Source organism: Balaenoptera physalus (genome assembly GCF_965194825.1).
Source record: "Balaenoptera physalus genome assembly, chromosome: 19".
NCBI classification, from domain to species: Eukaryota; Metazoa; Chordata; class Mammalia; order Artiodactyla; family Balaenopteridae; genus Balaenoptera; species Balaenoptera physalus.
Window position 1 is genome coordinate 32,510,538 of NC_138900.1, and position 13,725 is coordinate 32,524,262.

Below are 13,725 nucleotides of genomic sequence, written 5' to 3' on the forward strand. Positions count from 1 at the left end.
CCCTTGCCCACGGCTGACGGAGCCCCGCTGACCCCTCATATCGTATTCTCCACCACCCTGCTGAGACCACAGGAGCTTCTGAGTTCCCCAAAGGCACCAGTCTCCTGCCTGCCCCCAGCCTTCCCTGGTCCCTCAGACTGAAGCACTTCCTTGGCTCCTTCTTTATTAAATTCAGGTGTCAGCTTGCAAGTCACCTCCCGGCAGAGGTCTTCCCTGACTATATGGGGTCTAACCGCTGCTTCCCCACTGACAGTCAATTACCCTGCTTCGTTATCTTCATAACAGTTCAGCAGTTTCCGAAGTCTCCTTATTTATTTACTTGCGCACTTATTTATTCCATCCCACTTTATATCCCTTTATGTCCCACTAGCATGTAAGCTCCATGAGGGCAGAGACCTGTCCAGCTTGTTCCTGCTGAACCCACAGCAGCTGGCACGGTTCCGGCTCCTGGCAGGTGCTCAGTGGACACGTCTGGTGAGTGAATGAGTGAACTCTGCTCTTGAGAAGGGCATATAAATATTTTGTTAAGTTCAAGGGTATCAGCTCCTCAGGGCCCCGGGCAGCCCTCCATGGGGTTAGAATTCCCTTATCAGCACAGTGCTGGCCCCAGGAAGTGCTCATCCGCCTCCGTGATGGTATGTGATGTTACTTTGCACTCACTTTCTGCTCTGTGGGACTTCACACCAATTTCTCATCCACCTAGGGAGTCTCCTCTGTTCTCAAGGGAAGCTCTGTCAGCTGGATTTTCTGTATTCTCCAAAGGGGCGCTAATGCTCAATAAAGCTCCAAAGCCAGCTGGAGGGGAAACACCCCCTAGATCTTGAGGTGTGCAAATTCTCCAGCCTCACAGGGATGTTTGAAAACAATCTCATAGAAAGCTGGTGATATATCCCAAGAGCATAACCTCAGTTGAGGAAAGCGGTTTCACTTGGACCAAGTAAGGGAATCTATTCAACATCATCTGTTTAATATTTTACTAGGTAACAGCAAATAAAATCATCCATCAATGAGGGAAACTGCCTGCCCAAGGAAAATTCATTTCCCTCACTTAACATAGAGTCCTGAGCATATATTTGTTACTCTTCCTTTCCAAAATATTATTAAAATGATAGTACGGAGATTGCAAAAAGGAATAGACCGTTAACAGCAAGGGGGCTTGGGAAGAGATATCATTGAAGGAGAGAGTTACACATTTCTGGAAGATGGAAAGAGGGTGAAAGCCTTTTGATAGGATGGAGGCAGAGTGTGCTGCAGGGGCTTCCAGAACCTTCCGTCCAGCAGAAGTCAGAGAGGCTCCAGGTAAGAGAAGGGGTCCACAAAGAGACAGATTGAGGTGGTATATAGACAGCTACTCCTGTTGGGCCCATTTCCTCCCCCTCTTCATCTTCCTTCCAACCAGAGGTAGCTGGACAATTTATCCCTAGGCCAAAACACACACACACACACACACACACACACACACACACACACACACACACTTCCCTAAAGAAAGTGGATAAATGACTTGGGGATAAATGGGGCTCCCAGAATAGTATCCTAGATAAAATCTCTTTAAATCTAGCCTTTGGGTGTCTGAAGGCCAGCTCTCTGGCTGCTTTCCTGAAGTGAAGCCAGCCTGTGGAAAAGTCCAGCCCACCTATGCATAGTTATAAAACCTCCCATCAGGAGAGACCTACCAAGGCATACACAAAGGCAGATGAAACCGTGAAAATCCAACCAAGTTTCTCAGCCTTAACCACAAATGGATCAAGAGACATATGAACAAAACCAATGAAAGAGCAAGAACCAGATGAACAAACAAACAAACAAAAAACCTGATCCTGGAAAAAACAGATATCAGTCAAAGAAGAAAGGAGAGCTTAAGAAAGGTGAGGAGCTCTAATTAATATCCTCAGAGAGATTAAAAATATGTTGCACCCATTTTAAAATGATTTGCTTAAAAACTCAGAGACTAAGAAAGAGTTTGTGGAAATTAAGTATACAAACATATGATCGCCAAACTTTGAATTCAAGAGAATGGCCGAATGACAGAGCAAAGGAAAATTCCCAGAATAAAGATAAAAAAACAAGAACATGGAAACTTTGAGATGCAAGAAAGGAAACATAGAGGACTGATGCAAGAAATCCAATATTCAACCAATATGAGTCACAGAAAAAGAAAACAAAGGGGAAGGAGACAAGGAAATTATCAAGAGGAGAAAAAGGAATAAAGGAGGAAAAGGAGAAATTTTTCCACTTGAAGAGAGATTTGACTTTATTCTGTTCCCAGCCTTGAACAGAATAAGTGGAAACAGACCCCCACTCAGACTCACTGTCCTGGAATGTCAGAGCACCGAGGATAAGGACTGCATCGGAACAGCTTCCAAAGACAGAAGTGTGAGGTATGTCACAAGGAGCAGATGCAGACTCAGATTGGTATCAGACCCAGATGACGTGAGTTCAAATCCTGGCTCTCACACATGCCAGTGTGTGATTCTGACAAGTCTTTCTGGACCTCAGTCTCCTCACCTGTAAAACCTGGATTATGGCGTCCTTACCTCATGGGTTATTGTGGGGATAAATGAGTTAATTTATGTAAAGGACTTACAACAGTGCCTAAAATGACATGTGTTTCCCTATTATCATTATTATTCCCTATTATTATTATTTCCCTGTTATTCTTATTTTTCAAAAGAAAAACACCAAAGCAACCAAAAAGAGAAGTTGGTGATTATTTGTCATGGACACCATGGTTGCCCCCCAGCATTCCTTTCCCTCTCCCCATTGTGGGGCAGCGGTGTGTGACATGAGAGCAGCATGGGGTATGACTCCATCCTTTGGCCAAAGCCAGGCATCCGAATCCCATCGAGCCACAAATTAGTTCTGGGATGCCTCAATTAATCCAGTAAAAGTAGAACACAGGGCTTTTGTTCAGTGGCTGGGGCAGGAAATGCTTTTCTCCTGCTTTCTTCCTGCTATAGCGCCCAGAGCTGCCAGTCACCATTGTACAACAACAAAGAAAGTCATCACAGGAGGAGGACAAACCCAGGGGCCATGATCCAACTGTGCCTGAAGCCCATACAGCCACCAGACCTTTTAATGATGTGAACTACTGAGCTCTCTTTATTATTTAAACCCGTTGAGTTGGGTTTTCTGTTATGTTCATCTTCCCTGATACACTCTATGCCAGAGCCTCCAGGCCAAGCCCAGCTTCACACTAGGTGTTACCTGGATGATGTAAGACAATGGCAAGCCTTTGGATGAAGCACTGATTGAGGAGAAACTCAGGGTCACCAACAAGGCCACAATGAAGGTGACAATGTTCATGAGGACATCCATCCTTAGAGCAAACCACCTGAGAGCACAGTTAAAGTATAGGAGATGGCTGCAGTTTTCATCATTTAGCATCTTAAACCTAAAATTAAGAAATCAGACAAAACAGGAGGTCAGGTTGTGCTTCCATAGACTTAGGGTTAGGGCTACTGGAGAAATAGGGACAGAGGAATGCATCCTTATATAGGAGTCTCTTAAAAGATGAGCATATATTCATACTCTTTAAAATCTGCTGCCATGGGCATCTTTGATTTGCACTTATTTTGAGAAATCCTACATAGCAGTAGCATATGGTACTGAGTGGGCTCTTTCTGTCTTTCCCAGAACTGGCAACTGGAACCCACAGCTGAGAACAAAAGGGGCTGAGAACCTCACACTCTTCCTCCAAAGGACCGCTGTCTTGGGGACAGCCACTCCCCAAAGGCCCTGTGGAAATGACCGTTGACCCCTTTGATCTATACAGGGTGGCAGGTGAGGAGATCTCAATGTTTGTGATGGCAGAGGAAGGAAAGGAGGGTGCTGGATTGGTTCTCCTCCCCAGTTCAGGGAAAGAAGAGTCAAGGCAATTGTTTATAAAGGTGGAGGAAAAAAAAGAAAGCTGACATCTTGTACCCCTGCTGCGTGTCCCCTGAGCCAAAGAGGAGAAGGAGCATACGGCAGAGCAACAGAGAGATGACACCGCCGAGGGATGAAGGCAAGACCCAGCCCCGGAGTTGCTCGGTCCCCAGATGTACGGAAGGTGGGTCCTGCCCGTTCCTGCAGTCCCTAGAGTTGGGGTGCAGAGGGAAGATGGCATGTGAGGCTGCAGTCTTGATGCCACACTGATCGGCATGAGGCAAGAGGCCCCATATAAAAGGAAAGCAGTGTGAGGCTGCCAGGCGGAGCTCATGGGAGGACCCACCAGGGCCTGCCCATCGGCAGTGCCCAGCAGAGCAGCTGGGGACCTGGGTCCTGTTGGGGGCTCTCCTCCACCACACCTTATCTGCACGGAGAGCTGGACCAGAAGAAATCAGCAGCAGAAAGGAGAATGACCCAGACAGGGTGGTCACCTGAGGATGTGTCCTTCCCCACCTCCATCCCCCTGCACCAGCCTCAGAGAACCAGGCTCAGAGAAAAGGGAGAGAGTGTTTAAAAGACTGGGTGCTTCCCAACAGTGACCCTGCCCCCTTGCCCGATACATAGAGGAGCACAGCATGCCCACTCCAAGCCTCTGCGCAGGTGGAGGGTGGGGGGCCGTGACCTGAGTACCTTCAAGATTGAAGTTTTAACTGGACTGAGCTAACCATTGACCAGAAGGGATATTAATCACAATTGCCACTGAAGATTCCCCTGACTTACTGGGAAAGGGGCTTCATCAGAACAACTGGTAGAAATTATTAGAAAAACAATTAAAACTTTCCATGCTTAAACCCCTAAAGAGTTGAGATTCCTCCACTGGTGCCGTCATGACGTCCTCGGCATTGTTGTTCCATCCTGTTCTAAACCTCCTCAAAGGATTCTGGCTGGAAGCCCCTCTGACTACCCAGGCTGGGCCCTGTAGCACCCTCCTATCTGCTTCCACTCCGACTAATTTTTCCCAGAGCTTAGTTAAAATATTCTTCCAAACACTTTGGTCTTTCTACCATGTCGCTATAAAGCCTACACATTCAACTGACAGCTTAAGTGACTTAGGAGTCATCTGCGGTCTTACGTATGTGGTTGGTTAGGTTGTGCAGAAACAGAACCACTGGCAGGGATCAAATTGGAATTTGACCTCAAACCTTTTTTCAGTGCTGTAGCATTTTTGTCTGTTCGCAAAAGCAGTACAAGTCAGAAGCCCAAGCCCTCTGGAAAGTCCATGAAAGGAACGAAAGGATTAAAAGAGGGGAGAGCCCATCAATGGCGTAGGGCTCAGCTCTCCTATAGGATCGTTTTGGAAACCTTGGGGGAGAATCTGCAGGAAGACAAGGATTGAATCTGTTCAGTTTGTTGTGAGTTGATGAATGGCCCATGACCAGGACACTGGAAGGGTGGATGTGTGATGCAGGACTCTTGACACATGATGTTCAGGTCACGCCAGTAACAGGGCTAGCTGCTGACTGAACTAAAGACAGGCTAGGGTGCCAGGTCCACACTGAGATCGTGGGTGGCGGGGAGAGAGAGACACAAACTTTGAAGTGTGTGTTAGGATTTTAAGGAGGGAAAGGATGGGGGTGGAAAAAGAACATCTATGTGGCAGAGACGCTACAGACTCACCAAACTCCATTTTCTTTTCCTCCTATGGCCACAGCTGGACTACATTTCCCAGCCTCCTTTGCAGTTAGGTGCACCCATGTGACTGAAATCTGGCCAATGAGTGTGCAGAAATGATGAGTGCCTTCACTGGGGTCCTCCACCCACATCTCTCCTCTTATCTTCCAGTTAGACCAGAGGATCCTGCAGAGGTCCCCAAGGCCCTCAGGATGGAAAAGCCCCAGATGGAGAGAGACCCTGTACCTGAGTGTGGAGCAGAATCCCATACCCCTGCCCCAGGGACCCTCATTCAGGTGTGGCTTGAGGAAGAATAAATATATATTGTGTTAAGCCCCTAAAATTTGGAGTTGTTTGTTACCACAGTGAGCCTACTGTGATTGATACACACTGATTATATGTGATTATACGGTGTTTTCGAAGTTTGGAGCTGGAGGACTCCAGAGAAATTTATTAATCTAGTCCCGACATTTTAAAAAGAAGAAAACTGGTCCATCTACGAAGTGAGATGTAATGTGATCTTTGAAAATGACTTTTACAAGGAATATGTAATAACATGAAAAATGCTATTTAAAAATAAAACAAGACAAACATGATTATAAATACTTCAGAAATAGAAAAAAAGAAAAGACTGTAAGGAAATACACAAAAATATTAATAGGATTTGGGTTGGGGGCCCATGGGTGATTTTTTTTTTTTTTTTCTGTTTTCTCCTATTTTCCTGAACTGAACACATTTTACTTTTAGGGAGAAAAAAATAAAACATGTTAAACGCTGTACTGAGGTTGTCATTGGATGAGCTCGAGTCTTTGGGGGCCTCGGACACTGGAGAGAAAGGCCTAGCGTGTGAGGGGCTCCTCCTCCGTTCTACCGGCTCTCCCTCCACAGTCAGGCCTCGCCACCCAGACTTCCCTCCTCAGAGCCGGAGCAGCCGGCGTTTCTGGGCCTCCCGCTGGGGCTGACAGGGAGCGGAAACCCTGGGGCAGGCCCTGCCCGGGACTTACTTGCTGACGCGGTCGTCCCTCTTGGCGTAGGCATGGATGGTTCCCAGGCCCTGCATGCACGAGGCTACGTGGGAGACCCAGGGGGACTCGCTGACGCCCTCGACCTTCTTGAGCTCCTGGATTCCTCTGTGAAAAATGCTGCGGGAAAACCAAGAGCGGCCCAGGGGGCCCCACATGGGCCCTCCCAGTGATGCCCTCAGCTCACACAAATCCAGCTGGGCACTCAAGACAAATTGAAGACGGGCGGTGCCGTCTAACCAGGAAGGAGGGGCTGGCCCGCCATTCTCCTCTTGGGGGGCCCATCCCTGGGTGTGAGGGTGGGGCTCTCAGAAATTTGAGCCACTCCTTCCTGTGGTCTCAGCTCTGAAGGCTTCTTGCAGCATGAGTGTCTCGCTGCACGAGCTGTGACTCTAGTCTTTGAAGACTAGAGTTTTTCACACAGTGCAGCCCCTAAATATAAGCCAACCACTTCTGGGTACCCAACCAAAGAAAAAGGGATCTGTTCCAATTGTGGAGGAAAATCTGGATCTGGTGCGTCAACTGCCAATATGTGATCTTCTAAAGACATTTTCAAAGGTAATTTTGAACATTTGAACATTGTCACCTCAGGAGCTGATTTTAAAACCAAATGCTCCACAGGATGTAACTCCTCCAGGGCCCCGGTGAGTGAGAGACCACTGCCCTCGGCACGCACATTGGCAGCTGGCCCGTGACAGTGAATCTGATCTGGCCTCCAGACTCACCTGACACTCACCCAGGGGAGAGGAAGGGAAACCTCATTCAGAGCTCAAGTGAGTTAGTTGGAAACATTGGGTAACTCAGTCTGGATCAGCCTGATCTGGCCTGTCTTGTAGCAAGAGGTAGGGGTGCAGGGCAGAGAAAAACCTTTTGCTAAGTAAGTCAGCAGCACAGAGGGGAGAACAGACAGGAACAATGGTCAGACAAACACACAGATTACAAAAACAAACACCAGCCCAAGGAATCCATTTTAAGAAGTGGCACCCAGGACATGTTATGTTTGTAAAGGACTTGCAGAAATTATTTGTATTTGGTCACTGCAATAAACTCTTGAGGCTGGACACTGAGGCCCATGTGTCCTTTCTCAGAGTCACGAAGGAGGCAGTGGGAGACTGAAGCGAGAGCCCGGCTCCCCCAACTCCCAGGGCACATGTGCTAGTTCCCATGGCGACGCCAGCTTCAGCCAAGGACGTGGAGTCAGCCTCTCTGCCCGTACATCCCTACACTCACATTCCCCACTGTCTGTGGCATCATCTGTGGACTTGATCCACAACCTTGAAACATCCAAAATCAAACCGGTAACCTTGATCACCCCCAACTGCGTCTCCTCCAGTATCACTCATATCTGTCTTCACAGCACTCCCCACCTTGGACTCATCCTTGGCCTCTCCCATCCCCCAACCCCAGCAGACTATCTCCGAAACGGCTCCCGAATCCACCTCTTTTCTGCCCTGACTGCTGCTGCCTATGTCTCAGTTCTCACTCAGATTCTACACTGCAAGAGTCCCAATCCTATAGCCTTGTCTCAGTCTTTCTGTAGCTTCGTCCCCCCTCCACACTGTGCGATGGCCACAGCAATATTTCTAAAACTCAGCTCTGAGTGTGATGTTCCTGCTTACAGGTGGACGTGGGTCCACGATTTGTGGGCTGAATCCTTGCAATCTGGGGCACCCTCTTCAAGACCCTCCGTGTCCAGACCAGGGCTGGGCACATTTAGGAACATAATAAACATTTCGTTGAGTTTTATAGAAACTCAAAGTTTGTATAATATTGTGTCCCATTTCTAATTTACAAGACACTTATTGATCCTCGTGAGAACCCTTCCAGAACAGGCGAGGCACATGTTTCGATGATTACCATTTTAGAGATAAGGAGACTGAGGCCTGCAGCGTTCCTCTGACTTCTCCAAGGTCCTCCAGCTAGTTTTGCAGCAGAGCTGGGACTCTGATGCAAATTTCATCTGATTTCCAATCCTTAGCCCTCACGCAATACCCACCAGGCTGCCTGCTGAGAACTCCAGCTCGCCCAGGGCGAGGGAGGACCTGAGGAGCTGGGTTTCCTGGAAAGCTGGGACCGATGCTGCCCTCCTGCTTTTCCCCAGGGTGGGTGTGAAGGTGGGCACGGGGACCCCTCAGTGCCAAGCAGCCAAGGCCTTTCTCTCACCACGTCAGCGGTCAGGTGGGGCTATTTCTCAAAGCTCGGAGAGACTGGTCTCCTCTATCCTCCAGCAGCAGGAATGGCAAAGCCCAGTGGTTAAGAACATAACAGCAGGTAGACAGCACCCACGGTCGCTCATTTCCTGGCCTGGGACCAAAGACTTAATCTCCCAGCCATATCCACCCCTCAGCCTTGCTCTGAGGCTCAAATGCCAGATGTATGCCGAGCACTTAACACATCACCAAAAATCAGCGTGCTCCACCATTCAGAGAAGAGAGCAAGGACTCAGTACCACCGGGTACTACCGGGTCACTGCACAGGGTTAACCAAATATGCATGGGTTTCGTGTGCTCCTTTTTAAATCGTGCATCGACCTACCGTAAAAGAATGAAGACACCTACAGCCAGGCCGGCCAGGACTAAAAGAACAGCAGGAAACACAGCAGCCAATATCACGAGAATAAACAGCACCATAAGAAACTGCTGCAGAAAGTTCTCGGCATGAAACGTCAGCCTCACATCCAGCTCGTCCATGTCCTCGGAACAACGGTTCATTAGTCTGCCGGCGGGAGTCCTGTCGAAGAAGCTCATCGGGCTCTCCAGGATCTGTGGGTGACGACGGAGGGTCACGGGCTAGGTGCCTGTTCGGTGACCCCCACCCCTGCCCCGTCCAGCGCTCCCTGGGGCTGGGATCGCGAGCCAGGCCTGAGGTTTTTTCTGGGGGCCAACACAATGCGCCAGGCCGTCCTGGGAAAGCGAGAATGCGGCCCTTTCTCGCCACCACCGTGGCTGAGAGTGACCGTGGAGGGATTCAGCCTCCTTGGAGGAGGGAGGGATTTTTTGCCCAGGGCAATAAAAGGCCAAGTTCCCCTGTGTGTGTGGGGGGGGGGCCACACCTGTGCACTCCGGCCAGGGCCCTCCACGGCAGCAGCGGAATGAAGAGGGGGCCTGATGTCCTTAGAGCTCTTTGGAGCAGGAGATGCCCTCTGGGCCTGCACACGTCTGCTCCAGGGCAATGTCCCAGGGAGACGTTCCTGACCACTCACACCTTCACCCCCAGCCCTGCCTGGGCCCATGACACACCCACAGCTCCCTGAAGTTTGCCTTTGCAGTTGATAATCAGATACTGGGAGACTCTTCCCGGACACGACTGTAAGCTCCGTGAGCAGTGTCCCCCCCAGAGCTGAGCACAGTGTCTGGCACATGGCAAGTGATCAATAAACCCCACTGACTGATGTACCGATGCGCATGCAGCCCCTGGGGCGGGGGATGGGGAGCCTGTACCTTGTCAAACACTCGGTCGTGCAGTGAGAAGGATGCCGTCAGCGTGGTCCTGGTGAAAGTGAAGCCTCGGGTGATGCCAAACACCAGCACGGACACCGCGCTCCCTGCGCGCGCCCACTGGTACACCCTCGGCCCAGCGTCTGCCAGCACCGGGCCCACCCCGCACGTGCTCATGTCGCCGTGAGGCCCACACGTCATCTTGGGAGGAAAACAAGATGCACCGAGAATTGATCAACTGTCAAAAGAATGGGAATGTTTCAGAGAATCTTCCCAGGGAGAAGAAACTAAAAAGGGGTGCATAATTGTTAAGAATGAGCCAGGTGGTAAAATCAAGTCATTTCCCTGTGGGGACTCCTGAGCTTTGCATGTCTCCTCCTGCTGGGCCACTGGGACCCCAAGGGCCCCTGGCTGACGAGGCTCAGCAGAGCCAGTGAGAAAAGCAAAGCAGACAAAGCAGACCTGTACAGGGCAGCCAGGAACCACCTGCACCTCAGGAGACCAGAGGTGATGCTGGGCCAGGAAAATCACAGAAGCAACAACATCTGGATTCCACAGGCTGGCTGAGCAACATTCAGGCAGCCCAGACAGGCCAGGGGATCAGAGACCTGATGGCAGAAACCACCAGGCCTTTGGGGAGACTCAGGAGCTTCTCAGTATGACGGGCCAGCCCCCCCGGGGCCCTCTTCCTTTCCTTTTCTCAGGGTGCACCTAGGAGGGCGCCGGTCCACTGCCCTGGAGTCGGCGGTGGGGAGGAGGGAGCCTGATGAACCAAGGACTCTGGGAGGTTCGAGGAGACCACGCTTGGCTCCATCCTGCACGAGGAGAACACATGTTTTTGCCTGCATTTCTGGAGGGAGGCCATCTCCTCCTCCTGAAAAACTGGCAGTTTTGCTTTTCTCTGAGCCATGTGCTAAAAGTCAAGACTGCCTTTGGGGAGCAAACAAGCATCTTTCTTCTAAATGTCATTTTGCTGATTACAGCCATAGCGGAAATGTAAACCAGAGGTGGCAGCTGATGGGTGAACATCCACAAAAGCACAAGCATCCCTGGGGGGCTAATTGACCAAAGGACCAGCCTGAAGAGGGGGTTTTGATGCGCTGTGGGCTATGCCCGCAGTGTCTGGTGGTGGCGCCAATGCGTGGGTCAGCCATCATTGCTGCTGCCCAATTAGAATGGCACTGGCCTACTGGGGAAGCACCACGCATAGGGAGAGGCTCCACTCTGACTCACCCCTTGGGTTCTCCAAGGAAAGGGCTCTTCATGAGCAAGCAAGGATCTGGGGGACGTTCCAGAGATGGCTGTCTTTTTGCACAGAGAAGGCCACCCCTTGGCTTCTCCCCTTGCGACTGGTCTCAGGGAGCTATGCCAAACTCCAGGAGGGCAATCGCATCCTCTCCCCTGCCCATGTCTTCCCAGGGCCTCCTCACTTTGGTTGTCATAGCAACAGAACTGTACCAAAATGTAATCTTGGAGGATGGGCAGGCAACCCCACAGCATTTCCTGGGGCTCCAGGAAAGCTTTGAAACCATAGGCCAAAAGCTGGGAGAGTTTCCAGCAAGCTTGAAGGAGAGCAGATTTATCCATCCTTCCCAGGAGGGGCCTGGCCTAGATGAGAGCTTGGGAGGCAGAGAGAAGCCCCCCAATGGCCCTACAACACATCCAGGGACCCAGTCTGACTTTTGCATGTCCTATTCCTGGAGGGAGACTTTGGGGAGCAGAGCCAGGTGGAACTCTCTGACACCAGAGGGTGTCCATGACAAGATGCCAGTTTCTCTTCAGAGGCAAGAAGACAGAAATCTGTGTTAGGCTTCCCCAGCCCTTCCCAGCCACTCCTCAGAGGTGCCTTACAACAGAGGCTGCAGAACTGACCCTATCCTGCATGTGCACGACTCCAGCCATGCTATATTTGCCTGGCACAATCCTTTAAAATTTGAAGGCGGCACGTACAAATTTGGATGCCCTGCTTGTCTTGAAAAATCAAAGGGGATTTCAGGAGTTGAGTTGTGTGGTCTAAGCAGCTGACCTCAGCCTTGTGGAGAGGGCTGTGGAAGGCTCATTATATGGTGTTCAGACGCTCCATTAGCAACTGACTCAGCATTTCCCCAAGCCAAAAGGGAACTCACCTGTGAGCCCTTGTTTAACCAGACACCCAGCCACAAGTTGCTGAAGGTGGAGCTGCCGATCATCAGGAGGAAGAGGGACACCACGAAGAGAGAGAGGAAGTACCCTGCAGGGGAGGGTAGAGGGCCAGGGGTTACAGAGGCCAGGGGGCTGTGGTGGGCTCCTCTTCCTTGGGTCCAACCCTGGTGGGACAATCAAAGCCTGTAGGAAAATGGCCTCTACCCCAGGAACCACTTTCTAGGCTGATGTGACAAGTCTGAGTGTTAGGTCCCTGGACCCCCAATGGGCACATCTGTTCCACCTGGTTGGAACATGGGTCCAAATTGTCAACATATTAAAAAACAAAAACAAAAAAACACACCACTATTCACTTTAATAGAAGTGACTCAGTATTTTAAAACAAACAAATAAAAACCCAGTCTTGCTGAGGGGAGACAAGGAATGAAACTATAAGGTACGTTTTGCTCATGGAGATGACTCTTGCACTGAAGGCAGGCAACGAGCGGGTGGCTGCGGTCCTCAGAGATTAGAGAGCGAGGTTACACAAGAACCACAGCTGGGTCACGCTGCTGTTCACTCAGTTTCAATAAATAGAGTCTGGCAGCTTTAATGGAGACAAAGGATGATTCCATTTAAAAGGCTGTTTTATCAGACTTTAGATTTTTAGGGGGAAAGAATAAAAGCACTGATAAATGACCCTAGCATAAAGAGAGTAATTGTTAAAGAAACCATAAAACATGAACCCAACAGTTTAAGAAAGATTTTTTTAATGCAAATTAAATCAAGAAACCCGTTGTTTTCTACCGAACCTCCAGAAGCCTTAATGTACGTGTGATAAGTTTTCCAGGTCACGGTTCCTCCCTGGGGGGACTCAGTCTGGATGAGCTGGTGCAGAGGAACGGTGGGGACAAACACAAGTCCTGCGGCACCCCCGGCGGGGCAGGCCCTCTCCCTCCCACTCCCAGCCACCACTAGGGCCAACTGCTATCCTTTCTTCCACCAGCCCTATGCTTTGAAATTTCCAACATACTTTTGCTCATTTTGTTTTATTTGGTCCTCATTACAGCCCTGTGAGGCAGGTGGTTTTCAGTGTTTTGAGAAATATATTTATTAAGCACCTACTATGTGCTCAGCCTTGGGGAGACAGGGGTTGTCTTGATCTAGTTCTGCAGAAGCAGATCCTAAGAAGAGGATGTGAACGCATGCACTTTACTCCAGAGCTAAAGGGTACAGGGAAAGGAAGGCAACAATAAAGTGTGTCTCATCAAGGCAGCAGCACCCATGGGCGATGGGAGCTTAACCCAGCATAGCGAAATCTCAGGCTGGGGCAGAACTACAACTCAGAGGTCTTTCTCGTGCTCAGCGGGATCTGGGATGTTTCTACACCAACTCCCGTTGGCCACTGGGTGAGGGCTCCCCCCAGGGGTTAATTCCCCAGCACTTCTACCTTGGCCTGCAGCTGGCAGCTACTAGAGAGCCCCAGGCAAAGGGATGCAGGTGTGGCAGCCGTGTGCGCAGAAGTGCAAAACACCCACACCATCTACTACAGGGCCAACAAGAAGGCATCTACCATGGAGCTCACACCATGAGAAGAAACCTGG

At 50.1% G+C, this 13,725-nt stretch overlaps 1 protein-coding gene across 1 annotated transcript in view; it reads right to left on the reverse strand.

The window, feature by feature from the left end:
- The window catches only part of ABCC12 (ATP binding cassette subfamily C member 12), a 75,453-nt gene that overhangs the window by 9,403 nt on the left and 52,325 nt on the right, over positions 1 to 13,725 (reverse strand). The window contains 6 exon segments of the mRNA XM_082437734.1: positions 3,208 to 3,394; positions 6,546 to 6,683; positions 9,099 to 9,325; positions 10,004 to 10,201; positions 12,127 to 12,230; positions 12,934 to 13,044. Of these exon segments, the coding sequence (XP_082293860.1) occupies positions 3,208 to 3,394; positions 6,546 to 6,683; positions 9,099 to 9,325; positions 10,004 to 10,201; positions 12,127 to 12,230; positions 12,934 to 13,044 (965 nt within the window).